This window comes from Ptychodera flava, chromosome 17 (assembly GCF_041260155.1).
Source record: "Ptychodera flava strain L36383 chromosome 17, AS_Pfla_20210202, whole genome shotgun sequence".
NCBI lineage: Eukaryota > Metazoa > Hemichordata > Enteropneusta > Ptychoderidae > Ptychodera > Ptychodera flava.
Window position 1 is genome coordinate 38,556,772 of NC_091944.1, and position 24,510 is coordinate 38,581,281.

General features: G+C 38.7%; 1 protein-coding gene across 3 annotated transcripts; it reads right to left on the reverse strand.

Annotated features, from left to right (window-relative positions):
• On the reverse strand, window positions 1-24,448 carry LOC139116290 (ras-related protein O-RAL-like). Of its 3 annotated transcripts, XM_070678907.1 has the most exons (6): window positions 24,245-24,388; window positions 20,451-20,465; window positions 18,522-18,673; window positions 11,244-11,452; window positions 8,190-8,373; window positions 1-2,772 (listed from the first exon to the last, which is right to left on the reverse strand). In XM_070678907.1, coding segments are annotated over exons 2-6 (666 nt in total). In that variant the 5' UTR covers window positions 20,452-20,465; window positions 24,245-24,388; the 3' UTR covers window positions 1-2,652. The 3 variants fall into 3 exon arrangements, with proteins under 3 accessions (XP_070535008.1, XP_070535007.1, XP_070535006.1); XM_070678906.1 differs by lacking the exon at window positions 20,451-20,465 and having other exon boundaries at window positions 24,245-24,448; XM_070678905.1 differs by lacking the exons at window positions 20,451-20,465; window positions 24,245-24,388 and adding an exon at window positions 21,154-21,316.
• Window positions 24,449-24,510: the final 62 nt, after the last annotated feature.

Sequence of the window (24,510 nt, forward strand, 5' to 3'; positions counted from 1 at the left end):
TTTGTCCACAACTCTAAGATTTATCTTTCAAAAAAATAAAATAAATAATACAACAAATGAAAGACAATCAATGAACCTTCATGAAAAAGAAAATATCCAGAATGTAATTGACAGTATCAGAAATGATGAATACTGCAAAACTAATGAGTGCAACCTCAGTGATATTTTGGCAATATTACGAAACAAATACTACTATGATTTTTATTTGATTTTCCGGGATGACAGGGAAGAGACTGACATATTTACTCTTAAAATTGCAAGTTACTCTACATTGAAATGTAACAGGTTTTTAGCAATGCTTCTATATCATACATTCTTATCACATAAATCACAGCTTTTGATTTGCTTGACTTCTTTGAAAAACAAAATAAGTACATTTTTCTATCAAAATTGATTTGTAAAGACTTGAAACCACACTGAGTATTAAAAGTCACTAAAAATACATTTATAATGCACAAGTGGGCACATTTGATGTGTACCTCTCTCCTCAATTCATCTTATCAACATTCTTTGAAAAGTTCCTACACACTTGCCAGATTTGTCATTGAATAATTACTATAAAATTACACATTGCGGTGAAATACAGAAAAAACTTACAAGCGGGTCTACTCTTCTGTATCAACAAAAACTGACCATATTAACACAAAGGTATACTCAGTCATCTGCAAAATGACATAGACTATCACTCCATGTAGAATGCTTTGTTGGAATACATCACTCAGTGTGCTTTGCTGCAAATCAGAGTCAGTATTGGTGCAGCTATGACGACAATTCTAATTCTAATCAATATTACCACTGTCACTATACTGCTATCTAGCAGTGCTTCACATTGCAAAAATGTTGCAGTAAAGCTCAATACATGTAAAAATTTAAAGTCACTTCTTAAGGGACAAACGACCATTGAAAATGAAAATCTAGACAAAGACCACTATATGGATTAGAACAGATCTGATTTCAAAATTTATGTCTCACTGTTTCGTCACTAATGTACAAACAAGTTCATCTGAAAAAGAAGGCACAAAAATCATTACCTTACATGAATTGATATCTTTGATCATAAAATGTATGCCAAAATGCAATAGTGTGCTCAGAATGACAATATCCACATGCATACTCAAAGGTATTGTAGATTTGCGTACCAGCTGTAGGTGCAGCTATCAGTTTCCAATATTGAATGAAATAAAAAGATACCAGCCACTGGAAATAATACTTTTCATGAAACCAAGTCTACATGTATATCTGTACTGACAGCACTTGATAAACTTCAAAACAAAGTTTCTGACTTTTTATTCTACAATGATTTTTGATATTCATTATCCCAATACTATGGAACATCTAACAATGACATCAACAGATGATTTTTAATACTTAGTATGTGCTGTACAAGAGATGAAATGTTTTCATGTGAAAGTATCTCCCATTCTTAGAAACAGCATCCTGATCTCTTTGTCAATTTTTGTAACATTTTCAAATGGGAGTAGTGTTTACAAGGTAGTCAATCCTATCATGTCAAATGATTTTTGAGTGTTCATCATTTGACAGCTGAGAAAATGAATACAAAACACTATCCTTGTATCTGTCAGACATGCTCTAGAAAATCAAACCTTGTTAAGGTCTTGAGTCCAGTTCTTCTTTTGAACCCTTATTTTTCCATGAGCCCTGAAGATGAATATTTTTCTATTTATATCCTTCAGACTACATGAAACAAAGAGTAGTATATTTCCTGCGAATTTCACACCAGTGTACAAGGATACATGTGTAGGTACATGTATCTTGTTTATCTTGGAAATCTACATGCAAGCTTTCTAGCTTCACTTCAAACCTCATTTAGACACATGTCACTCTGCCCAATATTCACTCTGACTTTCACTGTTTGGCTGAACTCAACTAACATTTTCAGAGACAAGACATATTTTGAGTTGAAATGGGTTATTTACATTAATCATGTCAATTATTGGCCACTGTATTACAAAAACTTCAACTGAAACATCCTACAATCACGTCCAATGTTATATTGTTACAGTATTACCACAGATACCAAATTCATAGCTATCTATGCCACACTTACTGGTGCACTTGAAGAATCACAGCTGTGTACATAGGAATGACTCACTGACTACATCAACTCAATAATACAACAACATGTACAAAATATGACAGTTGCCATTTGATTCAGAAGATATCTGAATAAACACAGTTTCATGACATATTCAAATTACACTGGCTAAGAAAAAATTAATAATTTATCTTATTTCAGAATAAAAATTACAAAGTATTTCTCATAGCTTTATCATATTCTATACTTTTATCTCACAAGCAAGTGAAATCTTTGAAAGTGAAAAATTTCTTCTCAAGTTTCAAGATTTGAAAGTTGCAAAACATCTACCTCTAAGTTTCATGAGATGGTCACTTCCTATTGACATAATAAAACACTACAACAAAATAACAGGATCTGAAAATAGTTTTGTGGTGGGGTCAAAGTAAGGTCAAAGTAAGCAATGAAGGTACAGACTGAAAGAAGCACCACTTCTTACTTTGTTAGAATCATTGAAACCCAATGTGAACTTAGACAAAGAATAGAAAGTATACATGCTCACTTAAAATTCATTCTTTAAATTTGCAAAATGTCTTTGGAAAGTCTTCCTTACGATCTTATAGGATAACACATTTTTTCTTGCTACTTTTACTCTTCTTTTTGCCTTTATTTTTGTTCTGTTTTTGTCCATCTTGTGCTTTCCTATCTCGGATTTCTCTCATCAGATCAAAGAAGACCTGGAAAGTAAGAATTACACCATATCAATTACGTCACATACAGGATAACAAGTCTCTTGATTGATAAGTTGATAAACAATGCATTGTATGCAATGAATTTCTACCATCAATCATCATCATTATAATCATCATTATAATCATCATCATCATAAACTGTGAACCATGCATACAATAACCAAACATCAGAGCAATAAATGAAGTTAGAGACTGTCACATTCTAAAACATGTCATGGAATGATGCACTGCAATGTACCTTTGAAGTACCTTTATCTCTGGGACAGCCATGTATTACTCAGACTTTGGCCATTATTCAAGTTTGCAAAGAATTTGATAACATTGAGCTGATTCCGCTGACTTTCCACTTCTGTTTCAAGTGAGTTTTACAACCAAATTCGGCATGACTATCACAGACTTCACTAGATGAACATGATGAACTTAATACAATATGAACAAGTCATCGTTGATGACACTGTACCCACTTGTTAACAGGTACTTTAAGGTAAAGGGCGACGAATTCGGACGCGCACACGCTTTAGAACGTTTCTGCGCAGATTTAACTCCAGCCTGTCGCAAATGGGTTACTTTGTGGCGCATGTATTTAACATCACCTGTCATTGTTGAAATTGCGCTTTTACCCAATTTTTTGACCCAGTCTCTTAGAAATACATGTGACCTATAACCTTGTCATATTTTGACCCCTAGGAAGCTGGTTTTTATTCAACATGAGCGAAAAATTCACATTTCTCTCCCATTTACATGGCGCATATTACCCATTCACCTGGAGATATTGTAAAAAGTAGCGTGGTGACACCCTTTTATTAAAGTGTAAACTAAATGGTATTATGTCAGGACTTTATTCGCCAAGTTTGGTCAAAATGACACCATTCAAAGCGACAGGAAGAAAGTTCGAAAATTATGTAGTGATATAATTTCGATATCGTCATTTTGTAATCGATACTTATGTAAAAATTTCTTTACAAACATCATGAAAACTATACATTCGATAGATATGGATCTTAAGTCTTGGAATTTATTAAAATTAACTCATTTGCTAAGCTTTTTATAATTGCTTTCTTTAGTTTAAGTGAATTATATCATTTTTATTTATTTCTAGCGACGCCATTTTAACGTCCGTTTCCATGGAAACGAGCGCGGTGACCCCCATTTTTTATTTTATTTTTGCACTTGCACAACTTCCAAGAATATTTGTGCAAAGTTTCAAGAAAATGACACCACAACTTAATTTTGACGTAATTGTAGTACTTCACTTTAATTACAAGTCCTCAGAGAGGATAGAGTCCTCTTCATTAATTATGTCTGTGTTTAAAAATACTGAGATACAAATGGGGCTTAATGGCTGAGAATGAGTTCCATGATGGTGAAAACATAAAACCAATGTAGGCCGCCATCCTAATTACAAAAGGTCATTAAATGAGTCAATTAGGCATTAATCGACAGGATGTTGCCAAACATTTTTGCATACTATCCTAACACTAACAGATTATCACCGGTACCATATTTCATAAAGTTTGATGCAATATTTACAACACTATGAGATCAACATCTGTATCAAGTTTCATCACATTTGATGCAGTATTTGTGGAGATATCACTCCAGTTAGGAAAGTTCATTACATATGCAATTACAAATTCATTAAAATGACACTGATAAATGTCTTTTTTACTGTTAAAGAAATGTGAGCTTAACATCTGCACCAAGTTTAATGAAATTCGATGCAGTATATCTTGACATATCAGCCTAATGACGAAACTTCAGTAATTGACATGATAATGCTACATGCCATGAAGCAAATTGACGTGCATATGTATGACATAGGTTAATGTCCTTGTACCAACTTTGAATAAAATCGGTTGAGATATGCCTGAGTTATGGCTCCGTACATGAAAAAATTGTCACAAAATGGCGGCACGGCAGCCATATTGGATCGTATCACAAAACAAATGGACGTGCTTATGTATGACATAGGTCAATGTCCTTGTACCAATTTTGAATAAAATCGGTTGAAACATGTTTGAGTTATGGCTCTGTACAAGAAAAAATCATCATAAAATGGCCGCATGGCGGCCATATTAGATCGTATCACAAAACAAATCGACGTGCATATGTATGACATATGAAGTAATCCTTGTACTAAGTTTGAATGAAATTGCTCCAGGTATCTCTGAGATACCTGCTTGAACGGACAGACGGACGCACGCACTCTCAAGCATGACCAAACCTATAAGTCCCCCGGACACTAACAAGCGACCTAGCGGCCGATATAGCTCCGCTGTGTTTATGTAGAGAATAACTATTTTTGACACATGTTGATGAAGAAGGTGGAAATCTTTGATAGCTCAATGCAGTGGCCAGAAAAAAGTGGCTATAATAGCTGCAAAAATACATGATAGAAGATTTCATCTTACTTTGAATATATCATATTAGATCATCCCTAAGAACATGTCAACCAAAGCTATCTGATGAGTAGTTTTCTGAGAATAAGATTTTCTTACCAAAAGTGGCAAAATTTGCCCCAAAAAATAAAAATTGCAGATATCATCGTGATTTCAAAAGATCACATTTAGTTCATCTATACCTGCATACCAAATTTCAAAGCTGTAAGACCAGTACTTTTTGAGAAACACATTTTTCGACGCAAATTGGAAAAAATATCGCAATTATACGGTGTCACTCACATTTGATCAAAATTGGTATATACCAGTATGGGTACCAAAGATCAACAATAAATGTTGTTTCTATCTGTTCAGTGCAGGAAAATTCTACGTTGATGTTATGACAATGATTTCTGCACAGTACAACCAGAAAAACAACAAGAATATTTAAACCAGAAAAACAAGAATGACAAAAGTAATTAAGGTCTGAAACTTTAGGTACTGGATGTCAACTTTAGCAACATGCATAGCAGAAAGGCAGCTAGCGCCCTCTTAGTTTGACCATAGACGGTCTTCCTCCCCTCTACTGATGGTCTTCCTCCCCTCTTCTGTCTATGGTTTCAGCAGGTCTGTTATATGTAACAGTTCATAAACAATGACAGGAAATGACTCAAGTCAGTGGAATAGCCTGTCTTTACTTGACATGCCATCACATTTGCAGGATTTCCCTTTTTCTTACCTCATTTGCACATTTTTGACACTGATGTGTTCATTTGAACAAATTCACATCTCAACCCCTACATCTACCTGTACACCAAATACTGAGACGGTAGCTTTGGCAGTATGGGAGCCTTTGTGTGTGACCGACATACATCCGCACATACCCACAAATATACAGACATGCAAATCAATTCAACTTATATGATAACCTCACATTGGTATACCAAATGTGAGTAAAAATTGCCCCAAAAATTCAAAATTGAAGATTTCATCATAATTTCAACAAATATCATTTAGTTCATCTACAGAAACCTGTATACGAAATTTCAAAGATATCAGATGAGTAGTTTTGGAAATACACATTTTTTGACCAAAATTGGCAAAAATTGCCCCAAAAATACTAAATTACAGATTTCATCAGAAATTCAATACATATTACTTAGCTCATCTGTAGAAACCTGTAAACCAAATTTCAAAGCTATCAGACCAGTAAGTTTTTGAGAAACACATTTTTTGACCAAAAATGGAAAAAATTGCCCAAAAATTACAAAATTGCAGATTTCATCATAATTTCCTAAATATCATTTATTTCATCTGTAGGAAGCTGTGCGCCAAATTTCAAAGCTATCAGATGAGTAGTTTTGGAAATACATATTTTTTGACCAAAAATGGCAAAAATTGCCCCAAAAATATAGAATTACAGATTTCATCAGAAATTCAATATATATTACATAGTTCACCTTTAGAAACCTGTATACCACATTTCAAAGCTATCAGACCAGTACTTTTTGAGAAACACATTTTTTTGACCAAAAATAGAAACAATTGCCCAAAAAATACAAAATTGCAGATTTCATCATAATTTCAATAAATAGTATTGAGGTGATCTGTAGAAACCTGTATACCAAATTGAAAAGCTATCAGATAAGTAGTTTTGGAAATACACACTTTTTGACCAAAAATGGCAAAAATTGCCCCAAAAATACAAAATTGCAGATTTCATCATAATTTCAATAAATATCATTAAGTTGATCTGTAGGAACCTTTATACTGAATTCCAAAGCTATCAGACCACTACTTTTGGAAAAATACATTTTTTGAACAAAAATGGCAAAAATTTCCTTAAAAATGCAAATTTGTACATTTCTGCACAATTTGAACAAATCTGAAATAGATCATCCCTAGGGACATATGTACCAAATATCAAAGCTATCAGATGAGTAGTTTTGACGAAGAAGATTTTCAAAGATTTTTTTACCAAAAATGACAAAAATTGCCTTGAAAATACAAATATGCAAATTTCACCACGATTTGAACAAATCTGACAGAAGTCACCCTAAGTAAACTGCATATTAAATTTCAAAGCAATCGGACAAGCGGTTTCAGAGAAAAAGATTTTTTTACCAAAAACACCAAAAAATGCCCCAAAAATACAAATATGCAAATTTCACCACAATTTGAAAAACTTAAGTGAGGTTACCCCAAGTGAACTGCATATAAAATTTCAAAGCAATTGGACTTGCGGTTTCAGAGGAGTAGGCAATTGTTGACGGACGACAGACGACGACGGACGACAGACGACGACGGAAAATCAACCTCTTTGATAAGCTCCGCGTCGCTGACAGCGGAGCTAATAGACGTCTTATTTGAAAACAACAGATAATCAGCTACACCTTTTCAGTTTGATTACTCTTTCCAGTAATCATGTTTTGCAGAACAACTTCAAAATCTTGTCCTGCTCAGTGATGTCTGAAAAACTACCAATAATTTAGTTGTCATCTGTGTTTGAATTGGCTAATACTTCTGTGGTCATGGTCCTTTCAGTGTAGTATTTGACAATATGATCAATAGCATACATCATTCCTTTACTGTTATATCTACCATGATATAGCGAGTACAACTACCTGTTACATGCATAGACATACTTTACAGTATGCCTCAAACACAATATGGCAAAAACATCAAATCTAAAAGCTATCATCCAACAAGTTAAACTGCCACATAAGATTTTTTATCATCCAAGCGATCGTGAAATGGAGAGCTTTGTTGTTACAACTGAGACTTAACTACTACGGTAAAAGAATCAGCACTACTGCGTTTGCATACACAGTATAAACAAACAGTGAAGTAGATGTCAAATGTCACTGACAGAGAGTGTAAATTTCAGCATTACAAGTACAACCCTAACTCCTTCTCTACCCGAGACCTATACAAATCATAAAATGGATGTCTCAGTCAAGGCTTTACTAACCAATTCATATTTAAACCCCATGACACAATATTTGTCCAATGTTTGTAACTCACCTTATCGACATTGGCTCTGGTTTTGGCTGATGTTTCAACATACGCTACATTCCAATCAGCTGCTTTAGACTGGGCTTCTTCTTGACTAACTTGCCTTCTCTCATCTAGATCAGATTTATTACCCACTAACAGGAATGGTATCCTATCGTTTTTGTCTACATTTTTCACCCTCAGGATCTGTTCCCTGTGACAAGATAAAAGGAATACAATGTGTCAGTCCAGTATGAATGAGCCACTCAAATCCAATCTCAAGAACTGAAATTCAATTTACTGTTAGTTTGTATTGCACTTACAGCCTGAGACTGAGTTCATTAATTGAATGATACAGTGTTCACGCTACCGCTCGCCAGATGGCAAAATGGCGAATTGATTGACTCATTGGCGATTCAGACGGTCAAAGCACTCGCCAGACTGGCAACTCGAAATTTGTACCTTTGATCACTAAGTTCTACCATAGACAGTCTCACTTCTACAGTTTTATGTCCATGGATCTCCAATGTTTTGTTGCATTGCGGTAATTTTTTTGACATAAATTTTGTACGCAAGTGGGTTTTCATTTGCGTAAAATGTGTCAAAATGGGTACGTTTGCATAAAGTTACCGGGGAGTCCGTACAGCTAAAGTGAGTTGCAGATAGTCTTTTCCACAGAAGTTGGGGGTTAAATTTTTCTTTGTGGCGCATGCTCTGTTACCTAAAAACTTTAAGCTGGGGGTCTTCAGCATCAACGTTTCTCAGATGTTGATCTGCCGTGCCCTGCAATGCTGCGGCCATGTGCAGGTTCCATGCCAGGATGTACGTTCCTTAGCAGTATAAAGACTTCATGTTCACAGAAAGGACTCTTTCACTACAAACTAAGTGTATTCCAAGGCTAGACAAATAAGCAGACTGTGGTCAAAATCCAATGGGACCACAGGAATGCCACTCGGCAGACTCTAAGATCGTCACCCGGGCATAAACAGTATACTCCAATGACATCAACCATAACAATACATGTAACTGTATTGTGTTTACGTGAGAATTTCCTGCCTGTCTAGAAGTGGAACCTTGTCCGTCCAGAACTTGCAGGTAATTAATGATTGGCATAACGCTTTGTGATGTGTAGATACAATTTTGCTTGGAAAGTTGTGGCCTTATCATAGAGGGACAGTGGTTTGCAATATAAATGAATCAAAGTCACTTTTGTTTTGTGGTATTACCGTGAATGAACCTTTCCACTTGCAAGCAGGTGCACGTGTTTTATTTCCATGTTCAGGCCAGCCATGCAGTGCAGTGCGGGTCGAGTAGCCATTGTCCAGTGTTCTGCCAAGCTTTTGCATCAGTGGGGTCGTATTGTCTTCACTCGTCCGGTTGTTGGATTTGCCTTTTTAGGGGCGGAATTGGTCCAAAGAAACTAAGAATTGTTCTGCCTCGGCGTTTTGATTTATTCATGGAAGCCATTTTTCTTTCCAGAGAGCAGTGTGAGGCATTGAATTTAACAGAGACGCTGACTGGCTGACTCGAATCTAGCCAATGAAAACCTAGTTCACGATTATGCAAATAAAAAATCACTGAAGGTTGCTATGGAAGCAAAAAGTCTCATGTTCTCACGGGCGCTCGAGTAGCATGCACGCATGAGCAGCGTGGAATGTCTACTTCTGCGTTTGGCCTTTCGCGTATAGCACGTAAATAAGTGTAATTTCTTACCGAAAGTTTAGTGGGACTGATTGCGCGCTGCGCCTTGCGGACCCGATGATTGATTTTTTTGGGGTCTTCAATTTTATTTTTGCGGCAATGGCGCAAGGCCGCAGCCTCGGCCTCGGCAGAACACTGATTGTCACAAGTATTAAATTACGAAGACATCAATTTTTTGAGTATTTTGGAATAATTTTGCGTCATATACCACAATGTCACTTCTGAATCGAGGGATTGTTTAATCAGTTTGATTTGAATCAGCAATATAAAATACTGTGTCAGTTAAGCTTGGAAATCGTCACTGAGTTTTACTCCCTTGTAGCCAGAGTTGCAATCAGTATCAATGTGATCATGGCCTGCCAGTTCATGAAGATCTTGAAAATGTTAATTTTTTCTGTGATTTTTCTGTCCTTTATAATTTGCTGGTCAATTTTTGAAAATGATTGAAAGTTTTGATTTGTAGTATTCATTTTATTGAAGTAAGCAGCACTGAGCCTGAGGATACATAATAATGAGAAAGTGGCTGGCTTTGAAAATGTTTTGTTATCATGACTCTGTGTGTTTAATTATGACCTTTGACCCTCTAATATGTGACCCTTGACCCCGTCCCTCAAAAACATCTGACTACTTATGTTCACACTGTATCAGCCAGAAAGGCTAATCAGCTTGAGTAGCCAGAGCAAACCCTGTGATACTGATTATTGGACCTATTTTTGATGTCATTTTGACACTTTACAGGTCAAGTAATTTTCAAAATCAGTAAAACAATCATGAGATTTAGAAGATCACTGTTACACAAGTTATTGCGACATATGTCATCATTATCAGGTCAAGTTGGTAAAAAATACTGTGTTTATTTACTCTTGATAAGACAAGTAAGTGAAAATCATGATAATAATATAAAAAGTTCTCAAAAATCATTTGCTAAAATAAATTACGAAATATGTCATTGTGACTGGATAAAACCTTGCAAAAACAGAGTTTCACAACTGATCTGTATTTCACCTTGCAGCGCATATTGACAGAAAATAGGAATATTTACTAAATATTTCCTTCATATACTACTATAGTGATTTGATACTCACATTTGTCTGTTTGTTTATTTGTTTGTTTAACACACCCACTGTAAGGGTAGCATTAAGCTGTGGTACTTGGATTAAGACTAAACTGAAAGATTCACTCCTATGTCTGTGCTCAGCAATCTCTGTGGAGGACCAACACAAAAGTGAATCTTTCTCTAGGACAGCAACTGATTACAAAGCATGTACTGTAGGAAAGTTTCCATTCAAAATTTAATGATTAGTTTTAAAAATGGAGGAAAAAATCAATAGAAACTACTACTTGTAACTTTTACGTAGTGCATGACAACTTTGGATAACTTACCTAAATTCTGATGTGGCTTGAAATGATTCTTGTTCTGTTATTGAGAATACACAAAGGAAACCTTCTCCTGATCTGAAATAGTTATCCCGAATTGCTGCATAATCTTCCTGGCCAGCTGTATCAAGTATATCTATTTGTACTTCCTCTCCATCAAGTAACACTTTCTTGCGGTAACTGTCTGCTTTGGTTGGTTCATAGTCTTCAACAAACTGAAATGTGTACAAGAATCAGTAGATAATATGGTTATGATAGGGAAGAAAGATTCTAAAATTCTTACTGATATTATTATAAATATTTCACTGACGGTAAATGACATCATGAAAACTTTTATCAATTATATCAATCAGGAGAAAACTATACATCTGACTGTGAATACTGAAATTATTTCCATCTGGTCTTCCTGGGATAAGGGCCCTCATCAACTTCATTTCAAAATTCTCTATTAAAACAGAGCTTCCGTTAGGATTTTCAAACCTGCATAAGGCTGTACACAAATAGATTTTTATTTGCGTAAAGTGTATCAAAAATGTGTACAAGTACACGTAAGTACCTATAAAATAGCTGTATATGGGATCTCAAAAACTAGTTCAAAAGTCAATGAATAAAGTGTTCAATAAATAACAGCGGTGACAATGTTTTTTCTTTGACGAGTTTTACAATCTTTAATACTCTTCTGTTCTATTCTCTGACGACGGTCTTCATTTCTTACTAATTATTTAGACTTCTACTTCCAACGATGTATTGGCTGCCTGAACTTTAACATCGCTACTCTGAAGTCAAATTCACAAAGTTTTGGGCCTTCCATGGTTATCACCATCAGATCATTTGTGACATCTTCAATCAGACTACTACCTTTCGATGTTTAAATCCTGTTTTGGGGTACTGAATCCATGTTCACATTGGACAGGTGAGACTGGAATCACGGCTGCAATTATGGCCAACTTTGCAATATTTGGAAAGAGTTCATGATAATCTTTGTAAAAAAGCGTGCACACCGGCCATTAACCCTTTTCCTGCCGAGCGCCCCTGTCCGTTATCCTGCCAAGTCGGTCAAAACTGGCCCCCTTTTCCGTGTCTACAGAAGATAGGCTCTCCTGCACGCTTTCCTGCCAGGCATTTGGCGGGAAAATACCGCATTTTCGGGGTACGATTACCGACCATATACGTGTTAGACTTCAAAAATTTTTGCATGCCCGTATAGAGGGGCAACCGCTGATGAGGTTGTGTCCAGAAAATGACGAGGTCACGGGCGTTGTTTGCCCCGGGGGACGTGCACTTTTATGCCCTTTTCTAGCTTACTTTTGCGGAAGTAAAGCTCGTTCGCCGGCACGCACGGCCACACCGGGGAAACATCACCTCGCTCGTGGGTTAGTAGAAGACCCAGGGGTTAGTGCTATGGGTGTGGCAGCACCCTCAAACCTGTCCTGTTTCCCCTGGGTTGTGTCACTTGGCCACGTACTTTGAACGACTTGGAAGAGTCGCACAGTGCAGTCTGCTTTGACGTAGTGTCAACGACATAGCTTCGCCATTGAAGGAAGGCGTGTACGTAGTTTGGCCAGTTCAGTGCACACTTAGCTCGTTAGTGTTACCGTTTCCTAACAGGTTAGTTGTGCAGTTGTTACTAAGGTGCAGTTTTGTACCACCTTAACTCTGGACAGTGCAACTGCTCTGTGCACTAACCCAAACGACAGATGGTTGGTACAACGTCTACGTCGCACGAGCACAGCCTCCGTTGGGCTGTGCCCCTGCCACGTGATACAACGCACGTTCATCCATTACTATAGCGTCCTTACGGATCTGCCAAAAACGAAAGTGGGGGTAAAAACAAAACAAACGAAAATATGCGATCATAGATAGTATTTTATTCGGGAATAATTTACATTACGCCGAACAATAAATCTCGGAGTCTGTCTCGACGTCCGAGTGCATGGTCCGTGTTTCAAAAATTACAATCGGGGTGGCAGATCCGTGTTTCAAAAATTATAATAGGGGGAATTGTACAAAATAATCCGTCTAAACAAAACAAACGAAAATATGCGATCCATAGATAGTATTTTATTCGGGAATAATTTACATTATGCCGAATAATAAATCTCAGAGTCTGTCTCGACGTCCGAGTGCATGGTCCGTGTTACAAAGATTACAATCGGGGGGATTGTACAAAATAATCCGTGTTTCAATTTACAATCAGCGGGATCGTAAAGCACAAACAAACGGCACAACCGTGCTCAAAATGTGATCATGGTCCGTGTTAAGAATACAGTCAAGCCACTGTTAGGCGAAGCTGTCCCCTGTCCGTTATTTACGTCGGGTTCTCTTGCTGATGGGTGTCGTCGGGGCTGTGTGAGTAGAGGTCTGCACGCCAACGCTCCTCTTACCTCGTAGCATCATGCGATGATGAAAAGCCGCAAAACACTCGCCCTCGTGAAGATGAACCCCGCACAGACTACATCCTTTGGACGTCTCAGACAGTCGTCCGCTCGCAGTGGTCTTACCCTCTCTGCTGCATACTTTACAGCATTTCTGCCGCCCCTCCAAACGGCTGACAACGTGCATCGGCTGATTTTGTGGATTGATGTACGAGGCAAGAGAAACGGTGGCCTCGACCTCTCTCACACTGGGCTGCGATCGCCCACAATAACCGCCAATGAGTTGTTTCCCGACACGCAGATGAAACATCTTATGGGTCAGCTTACTATCAGGGTGTACATGCTTGAAGCATATATGCATTTACCAGGGCAACATCAATCAGGTAACATGCCAGATATGTCCACCATCTGTGGTTCTTGTGCCCAGTGTGAAAGTACTTGCGCTTCTGGTTGGCTCGGTCGACGCCTCCCATGTACCGGCGATAATTATACAGCGACAGAGGCACTTGTCGCTGCTCGTCTCCCTCCCCCACTGGCACGCACTCCAAGGGTGGATAGACCGTATTCAAGATCAGCACCTGAGCGTTACTATCCTGATAAGCAGTGATGTTAAGACGAGAGTCCGTTCTGGTCGTGGCTTTCATATCCCCAACAGACAGAGGGAAGGCGCTTCCTCTTACCCGGCGGAATTAATTGAGGGGCATGGTGCGACAATTACGGCGGTTAAAACTCCCGACCATGTAGATCCCGGTCTCCATCAGCTCTCTAGCAGTAACGACCGTGCTAAACAGGCTATCACAGAATAGGCTGTGATTATATCCACAGAATGGCTGGACCAGCTCCATCGTAATTCTTTCACCACACCTCGCTCCTGCCGTCTCCCATCAGTCCGATCCCGAAATTTCACACCTAGGTACGGTGCAAAGTTAGCAATGTATGCAGTGCTGGATGCATGTATGCAGTGCTGGAGTCGCACCAGCTGCCATATCTTGAAACCGTCTCGATCAGGCTTATGCGGTAATCTCTGCATAATATTAGAACGGCCCTTAAATCGCACCATGCCCTCGTCGATGGAGATCTCTCTACCCATCTTATAATTATTTACGCACCTGTCAACTATGGGCTCCATCCATGGATTGATTTTATAAAGGGATCCTCCTGACACCGACGTCAGCGGCGTGCCTCATCAGGATCACGACGTGGATCGTTCTCTGGGTCTGCCAGATGAAAGTATCGCATAAGCTGCTGAAAGCGACTGCGGGTAATCACAGTAGAAATACCCTGGTTTCTCAGAAAGGGATCGCTAGACCAATAATCCTCCACTGATGATTTACGGTCAATACCCATACAGACTAAGACGCCAATGAACGCCTGCACCTCTCGGTAGTCAGCGTTACGCCAGTATTTATCTATTTTCCTAGCGATATATCGCTGGTGGAATTTGGCGTATTTATTAGTCTCGTCCTTGGCCAATCTGATCAGTGTAGCTGGAATAAACTTAAAAAAGTAATCGATCTCACGGGAGTGGCTGGGCAAGGTGAAAGTCGGTCCTCTCTCATGGTCAAAATCGGTCTCCTCAAATATATTAGCATCGGTAGTTTCCGACATACGCCAGACAGGAGGGGTGTCGTCCTCCGCCAACACAGCAGCAACGTCATCATCGTCGTCAGAGCTTGCCTCACCTACATACTGCCTGTCATAAAAGTCATCGTCCTCTGCCGCATCCTCGTCAACCTCCGAGTCGGACTCAGCGGTGATATCACCGTCGTCTGGGCGTCTGGGCCTGAACTCGCCCGTAGCGGCATCAAGGATCATATCTGACTCAAAATCAGGTGGGCTATCCTGATAACGAACCCTCCGCACTATCTTTTTCGGCGGGGACATCGCAGCACACGAAACTATGGCAGGAGCGGGCTGGGCAGCCTCTGCTGATGACGAGGACTCAAGCTCTTTCGCACTGGGCACAGGAACCTCTCCTGACGCAGGATGAGGGCTCATGGTGCACGCAACAGGTGGTGTCTCTCCCGGAGCAGCCGGGGGAGAACCAATGGCATCAGCCGTCTCGTTACTCACTGTCTCACTAGCAGCAGCAGACGTAGTCTGTGCAGGTGAAGTATCTCCCACAAGAGCAGATGTAGTCTCTGCAGGTGAAGTAGTCTCTCCCGGAGCAGCCAGGTGAGAACCACTGGCAACCGGTGACCCGTCATCATCCTCATCGGCAGAACGATCAGTCTTACGTTTACGCTTACCACTGGTTTTTCAGCCGGAGATAGCTTCGCCTTACGGGAGCGTTTCTTGCCCGACTTCTTAGAACGTTTACTAGGGACATCACAACGATCGCTACCACTACCGCCCGGAGACTCTGCATCTTTGAGCTTCAGTCGTCTGCTCGCCTTCAGAAAACTTTTGCGGTCCGTCAAGCTCATGTCTGGAACAGTGTCGACAGACTAGCAGGTCCCACCCTTTTAAAGCCACAGGAAAACAAAGCCCTGGACATGATTGGACGCAGGGGTGTTTATATATGCAGCCACCTGTTATTATAATGGACCTACGGCAATCAGTCCACCAACCGGCGCTGACATTCCTACCCGTCATGTAAATTGCCTGTCCGCACCATTTGATATGCTAATAATACTCATTTGCGATGCAAATTCCTCGAGCACTTAGCATAACATAGTCAATGTCATTAGCATCTCAACTTGACATTCCGTCCAGCTGGGTACGTGGCATGCGCACCTGCCACCCAAGGACGTTGGCCCAAGCCCATGTTTAGTACGGGTGGGAAACCCGTATCTTTAACCTCATGTCCCTTCTAAGTACGCCTGCGCAGGGCGTATTGTCATCCAAGTCGGTGACAAGCCAACCCGACAGATCGCCCATTAAGCAGTAATGGACTGGCCGTCTCGTTCTTGTACGGCAACGAACAGTGCTTCAGCGGCTTGTTTAGGTCATAACCGTCGCCTGCCGAGCGGCTTACCCAACTAAGGCGGTCAAAGATGAAGGATGCCAAATTGTCAACAGCTGTCTCGGCCTCGTCCGTTGGGCAAACATGGCTCCTTCAAATAACGTGGCCAGCACGTCTACGTCATCAGCGGTGATGACGACCCGTCATTGACGCCCGAGTGCGTAAAACTCGGAATATACCGACAGGTACCTCTACCTGAGTCGGTCATACTACGGTATAAACCAAACACAGGTCTGCCAACTCCCGTTAGACTCGGCCGTTAGCCGAACTTCACAGGGACAACATAGGCGTAACAAGTCGGTGAACAACGGTTCACGCACCTAACCGCAGCCGCCAAGTCGGTGAACAATGGTATCAAATTTTGAGGCCATGTTCGTGAATGGCAAGGCTGAGGTGGTGTGTTTCGTTGCACGGCTTGAACGTCTAGAGCCAAGTGCAGCCGACAACGTCCGACATCTGAGTGGGTAGTCTTTTCGAGAAGGTAACAAGTCGGTTAAAAGCGGTGGTTACCCTTCACAAATGTCGCTCAAGTCCGTTCGGATCAGTTCCATGTCAGGGACTAATCAAGCCGAGTCCGTCAATCCGTCCGCACTTCCCGTCAATCAGGACTTAAGTCCGTGATTTTCGTCTTGCACCATTGGAAAAAATTGCACCGCCAGCTGAGGCGGTCTTAGGCGGTTGCCTTACAGATTAGCGTTGCCGAGACGGTCAATTTCGGCCGCAATCTATGTAGTGCCTCAGAGCCAAGTTAACCCAAACTCCGCTAGAATACGTCACCGTGCTAACCTGCCAAGTACGCTACTCGTCCCCCCCAAAAAAAAACAGTCCCCCAACGGGGTGGGGGACTGGCTGGGTAGCTTCCGCACCTTTCCCTGTCGTTGGACTCTCTGTGAACCCATTTCGAGAGCAAACGCCGTTCCTCGCCCAAAACCTGTCCTCGAACGACCCCTAGCGCGAGCAAGGGTTTGCTACACGTAGTTCCGTCGACTAGGCAGGAAAGGGGGTACCAAAAAGTAGCCCGATTTCCACCGCCTTGGCAGGATAACGGCCGTGGCTGCTCAGATTCTAGCTACACCCGAATTTCAAGCGGATTTTCACCGACTTGGCAGGAAAAGGGCCATTAAACTACACATTTGGCGCAAAAGGGAAAAAACTTTTGAAATAACGACGAACTATTGAACACGTTACATGTCTATTGGTACAGCCTTGCAGGAAACAATTGACGCTACATAATTGGCAGGATGTAGGACAAAATATTGCAAAAACTGAACATTTTTATCAGTGAACACTGATTTTCAGTCCTTGATAATCTACACAATGGAGGGAAACCACGTGTGCTCATGTCTTTGTTACGGAGACTGCTTTGTTTTTCAATGCGTAATGGATTATGCAGACATCCATTTACTTTGCGTACTTCAGAGTAATTTTACGTGAAATATGCAGAATATTGCGTTAACGGAAACTCTGTTAAATATGTATATAAAAATTGCAGTACATGAAGCTCGCCAATTTTTACTATATATACTGAAATATTCATGTATAAAAAGCATACATAAAGAGAGTTCCATCAAGAAAAATTTTGCCAGAAAGGTTTTGTAAACAAGGTTGTAAAATTTCATGCAGGTAATTGTTATGTTTCAAGCTATCTTATCTTACACATATTTGCCACAAATATCTTTGCAAAAAGTATAAATCCTACAGAGCAAAGAGTATGAAACATCATTAGATGTCCTTGTCCTGAATTTGTGTAACTTAAAATCTACTTGGAAAGCAGAAGTTAGTTTATTTACAGTGGTTATTTTGAGTACTGATCTGGTTGCTCATAAAGGGACTGCTAGATGATCTCTTCCTCAAAATGGTCACACTCCAGTGACATGTGTGCTGACAGAGGATAAATCTTTGTTAATTTGATACACATTCCAAGTTACAGAAGTAGCTGCTTACCTCATCATACATGAACTGCAATGTCAGGGCAGATTTTCCAACTCCACCACTGCCTACCATGATGACTTTATGCAGCGGTAGCTGCTGTGTCTTTGGCTTTGACATGGTGTTTGTGTTAGAACTACCACGGAACCACGGTAAACAACCTGACACTGTCAAATCAACATCAAATCATGAAGTTAGGTGTCAAATGTCAACTACATTTGTACACTAGTTCTCTTCATTGTAAACAACATAAATGTAATAACAATAGCAAGAGTGAACAGTTTTCATGATCTTTAATAAAAATTACACATTTTGGGGCACCTATTATCTTTGAAACATTCCAAAGAACACTGTTTGTTCTCTTTCATTTGTACATTAATATTACCGTATTATTATTCTTCTATCAAGAGTTTATTGCATAAATAAAAATTTGCTGAGCAATCAACAATGATGGTTTCACATAAGTCACAAAATTTTTCAAATCAAACACAAACCACTGACATTTAGAACATGTGACAAAGAAGAGACTATTTCAATTTTACTGATACAATGGCAATGGGATTACTTGGTGATGTAGAGAATGCTTAATATCTGGAAAATTACTTAATATGATATTAGCAACTACAAATTTGGAGTCAGATCTACTATAAGTAAAGGTACGATTGAATTATCTTGCTTTTTGCTGTGTACCTACGAAAAGACAACCAAATTCAGAATTTTCTAGTACAAACCAAGAAAAAGACAAGGAAGTAAATTAATAGGAAATGCACCTTGGCACTTCCTTAACATTTGATTTTCAGTGACTTGGAAATACACACTTAGAAAACAATGGTTGATATTCAACTATTCATTTTCTGCATCACCAGAACATGTTCACCAAATGGAGTAATTATATGCTCTCAAATGAAATAATGCTGCCTGAAAGGACCGGTACTTTAACTTACCATGATTTTTTTCACTATTTTTGGTTACATATCAACAAAAGTTTCTTGTTCTATTCCTAAAAGTACTTTGAAACACCAGTTATTTAGCTTGTCAACACAGTCTCTGTATTGTAAAATGCAATGTTATTGTTTACATTTGAATTCTACAACAGACCACGATTCATATTTCAACAAAAACAACACAGTTTACACATGTACCAGCTTAGTTGACAAGCTAAATACTGTGTATTTCAATTTGCTTTGGGGAGTAGAACAAGAAGCTGTAGTTGAAAGTAAAAAACAAATCTACTGAAAAAAATCATCAAAAAGTTTCAGCCACTGGCCATTGCACTAAAACACATCTACAAAATAAATATATCATAAATAAATATATGATCAAAGCAGCACAAAATTTCAATAAATAAAACGGAAAAAGACAATGAATTATATATTGTATTGTGAAAACTGTCAGAAATAAACATTAATTCAACCTTTATTTGCATCGTTATGCATAACTGCTTAAAGGCCACAATATGTTCAAGACTGCAGAAGTCACAACTTTATTTTCCTTTCATATTTACTTTGAGCCATGTGTGTTTTATCTACAAATTTCAAATGGATCATTTCATTGGATCTGGTAACTACAGGAAATGTGTACATGTAGTTGCTTGGCATTCCATAGCTGACATGATACAAATAACAGTCACAATTTCAGTAGCTGTTAGACCTGGGATCAAAGCCTGTTTTGTCTCCAATACTATGGTGAATGAAATGAAATACATCTATATGTCAATGATCTGACTTTTGATTCCTACAGTAAACATGATTTGTGTAATATCTCATTCATGTAACAATCACCCATCTTAACAGAGAAACAGCTTTGACAAGAATGGCAATAAATGTGACCAAAAGAAATAAAGTAGCTATAAAAAATATCAAAAGAAGGAAAAAAAGTGCATTTACATGATTGTTGAACATGACTATGTGAGGACAAGGAGTGAAGATAGAACTAGTTACTTACTGGACCCTGTATATCCTATTGTTAACAGAATACACAGTAAGAGAGAGAGATAGAGTGTACTACATGAAATTGAGAATGAAGATTTCAGATCATATTAAAGCTATAGATAACCACTGATAGAAATGGCTTATCTTAATATCATATCCACATTGTCAAAATTTCATTTCTTATTCAATTTCTGTCTTCAGGATGATGAATACTTCTCTTCTTTACAGGCAGAAGAGAGAATGCAGGGATTTTCAGCAATCTTTTTGAAATTCTCTATTATTTTTTATGCCGAAATTAACTTATCTTTTCTAAGTATTTTGTTCTTAGTCTTTTATGCTTCTTGAATGAAACATAAACAGCACATATTGCAGAGTCACAGAAAGTTCTGTCAGTGGTTAGCCATAAGGGACTAGAAGCTTTGGTGATGTACAACTCCAATAGAATTTTTCATTGAGGAATGGCTAGGAAGAGACATGCATTTATGGTTCAAAGAAAGGTACAATTATATTTGTTATATAGTAACTCTGCATACACTGGTATACCCCTTATACATGTATGGAGTGTAACATAATACACAATATGCAATAAACTTGTGAAGTTCCTATGAAACAAGCTTGGGAACACATAAAAATAAATGATCTAATAAAAATTCAAAGAATTCAAAACTAAGCAGGAAGATTTTGAATCTAAAAAGAGTACCGGTATAATAACATACAGAGATGTCTTCTCCCCATAATACAAGAACTGCATACAACCAGAGAAAGGTACAGAAGCCTGTATCCGGTGTGTGGTCTTCAGAACGGCTGAAATGGGCGTTTGCCAATGTAACTTGATAGCTTGTAAATTGTTGCTATTTTTAACAGCATAACATCACTATGTATGCAACACCCAATGTTATGACTCATTGGTTCACCTTTGACCCCACATGAATGTGTCACAGGATCATGCTATACAAATAAAATGAGGTATTTGACATTTGTTTGATTTTGAAAAACGGTCCGATAACAAAAGCACAAGGGTCTTTAATACCAAATGTTCACCTCTGTCATTAGTATTTTGATTAATGTTGTAACCTCCACAAATGCAATAATCTCCATAAATGTAACACCAACAATAATTGTAATAAAATGCACCCATAAATGTAATATCGCCCATAAATGTAACAAAAATCAACCATAAATGTAATAAAAACACCAACCACAATTGTAATAAATGGTAACCATAAATATAATAAAAAAATTACCCATAATTGTAACACTTGTCAACCATAAATATAACAAATCTATTTTGTCATCGCAATTGCAGAATTAGCCCCTAAATGTTTATATATTTATTTAATGAAAGCAACTCCACACATTGTTCATATCTTAATTGTTTGCGTGTAGTGTGTTTTGTGTATTTTGAAAGTGTATTTTACGGTTCGCTGTTTTGTGTATAGAACTGATTTGCCAAGGCGAGACACAGCTGTAATCTACATGTCAGTGCAGTCTCTACTCCAGAGTGGAGAGACTGTATAAGACTACGATCCTTTAACGCTGTTTTTCGAAAATTCACCATACTTTCTTCATCAGTCACCTCAAATTCATCTTCTGTGGATAAATTTCGTGGAAGAATTGATGGATTGTCTGTATTCCTATGTTTTCCCACTTGAAGTTTGTTCCTTCAATGGGATGCTAATTTTGTTCTACTATGTTCAGGGTACTATGTCTAGCCAACATGTTTTGTGTCGTAACTTTCTGTTATAAGGTTCTATATTTCTGTTATTTGTTCAGAGTCGTCTGTTGTAAACTTTGTGTGGTACCACTGAGCTATTTCGACGCTTACTTATTATGTCATCGTTAGTGTCTTGAATTGCTGTTCTGCTTCCTTTATCTAACAGTTTGATCGGTACTTCGCCGTTTTCTGATAATGCTCTCAGTGTAGTCTATTCTGTATTTCGGAAAGGAGACCTAGGCCTAGTTTCAGGAAAGTATGCAATAACGTTATACTAGTCTTATTGAAGTCCATTATTTACTTAGTGCATTGATAAACAAATGATCATATATACAAATTCAAGTTTATTACATTTATGGTTGAGTTTTATTACATTTATGGTTAATTTGTTTATTACATTTGTGGTTCCGGATTGTTACATTGATGGTTGACTGTTTTATTACATTTGTGGTTGATTTTATTACAATTGTGGTTGATATTACATTTATGGAGATTATTACATTTATGGAGGTTACAAATGTCAGTTAGAGACAATACTCTTTATTCCTCTGAACTCCATTAATTATGGCATTAACTTTTCTGAAAAATGATCCTGAATAAATGACGTAAATATTTGAAACAAGCTTTATAGAAAAGATGAAATTGTCAAAAAAATTATGTTTACAACATGTATATTTGATTCACTTATATAGTGTTAGTCATACAGTATTGCACTCTTCAATGTTTCCCTTTACATCAACATGTTGACATAAAATTTACATTGTTTTACTCTATGCTTACTTGTAATGTCAAGATACTTTTCATTTCAGATATTTACAAATAAAGGATATTTTGAAATGGCTGATATTAATATTGTCTTCCCTTTAAGATCAAAAACGCTTTCCAAATTGACTTTCCTACTTGTAATTTGAATTCTAAAAACAATGTGACAAACATTTTATACACGCACAGACGGACAGACACATGGACATGACCAAAACCTATGAGTCCCCCCCCCCCCGGACGGTGTCCGTGGGGACTAATAATAACAATAGATAGCCTATTCGTTCTCTTTTAAATATACAGTGTCCTCAGCATCTGTCACTTATTGCTACCAATAAGTCCAGTATCAAAATTGAACGGTAACTGGTCGTTTCGGCCAAAGTCGTTTCGGCCTCGCAATTTCCAGCCCAAAGTCATTTCGGCAACCCAAGACGTTTCGGCATCCCTGTTTCGATTTGTTTTCAAACTATTTAGTAATTGACTGACCAGTCACATTCGTAAGAGTGACCTTTGTGTTCTGACCAGTACTTTTCTGTGCATTTGTATGACATTTGCCATGCTGTTTTGGCACCGCTTTCAAACATTTGCCGTGTCGGCGGCTATTGCTATCGATAAACTTGTGTCACAGATTTGAAAATGATATGAAGTTTTTTTTCTTACGGTCTCTTAGTCTTACTATGTTCTCACAAAGTGAAGCATGATGTACATGAATGTTATTTGACACTACTTTTTTAGTGTTTGGATGTGCAACATCACGCTCCAGCACTAGTTCCCTCAGATAGCCCTGAGCAGTGCCGAAACGTCTTGGGTCGCGGTGTCGAAACGACTTGGGGCCTGAAATCGGGAGGCCGAAACGTCTTGGTCCGAAAAGACTTGGTGTCGAAACGTCTAGAAACCAATTGAACTAGGGGGATATGGCCACCGTTACGTCTACGACCAAGAGTTTATTCATTTGCTATATGGAGGATGTACTCATAGTGACTCGTGTTAATGGAATTGTAGCACTGAGGATGGGCTCCGAATTATTATCGTTACTAAAAGTAAAACCGTTGAATTAGTATACAATTTGTATTGTCTGATTGTTGAATGACCTATCGGGTGTTGACAAAATAGAGATGTTAGGGAAAAAGTTGGTCCGTTCAACCCCTTGACAAAAATCGTTTACAAATCATCAACAGCGCGATCGTTTAGGCTCAATGTCTGGACTGAGTATGTCACACTACACAGTCACACGAGTTACAGAAAATCGTCCCCGCCCATATGCATATGTTGTTCTGAACATCATTTCTCGTTGCCGGATGTTGAACGAGAATGCACATTGTTAAACATACCTTGGGAAACAGTTTGGAAGAATGGAGGTAACCAAGATCCTATTGATACTCCTACAACATTTACTCGGTTGTTGGTGTAGCGCTCAAGAGTAGGGCAACTTTTTCTGTATGAATGGTGAGGAGGTAGGCTACTCAAATAGTCAGATTAGTCCACACAGCAAACTTCACCCAAAATGGCGACCGGTGAAATGCATTGTGGGAGGGAGTTTCTCTGAAGTGTGCCGTCTAACCTCGAACTTGCTCACATGTAGCATTGGCTTATACAG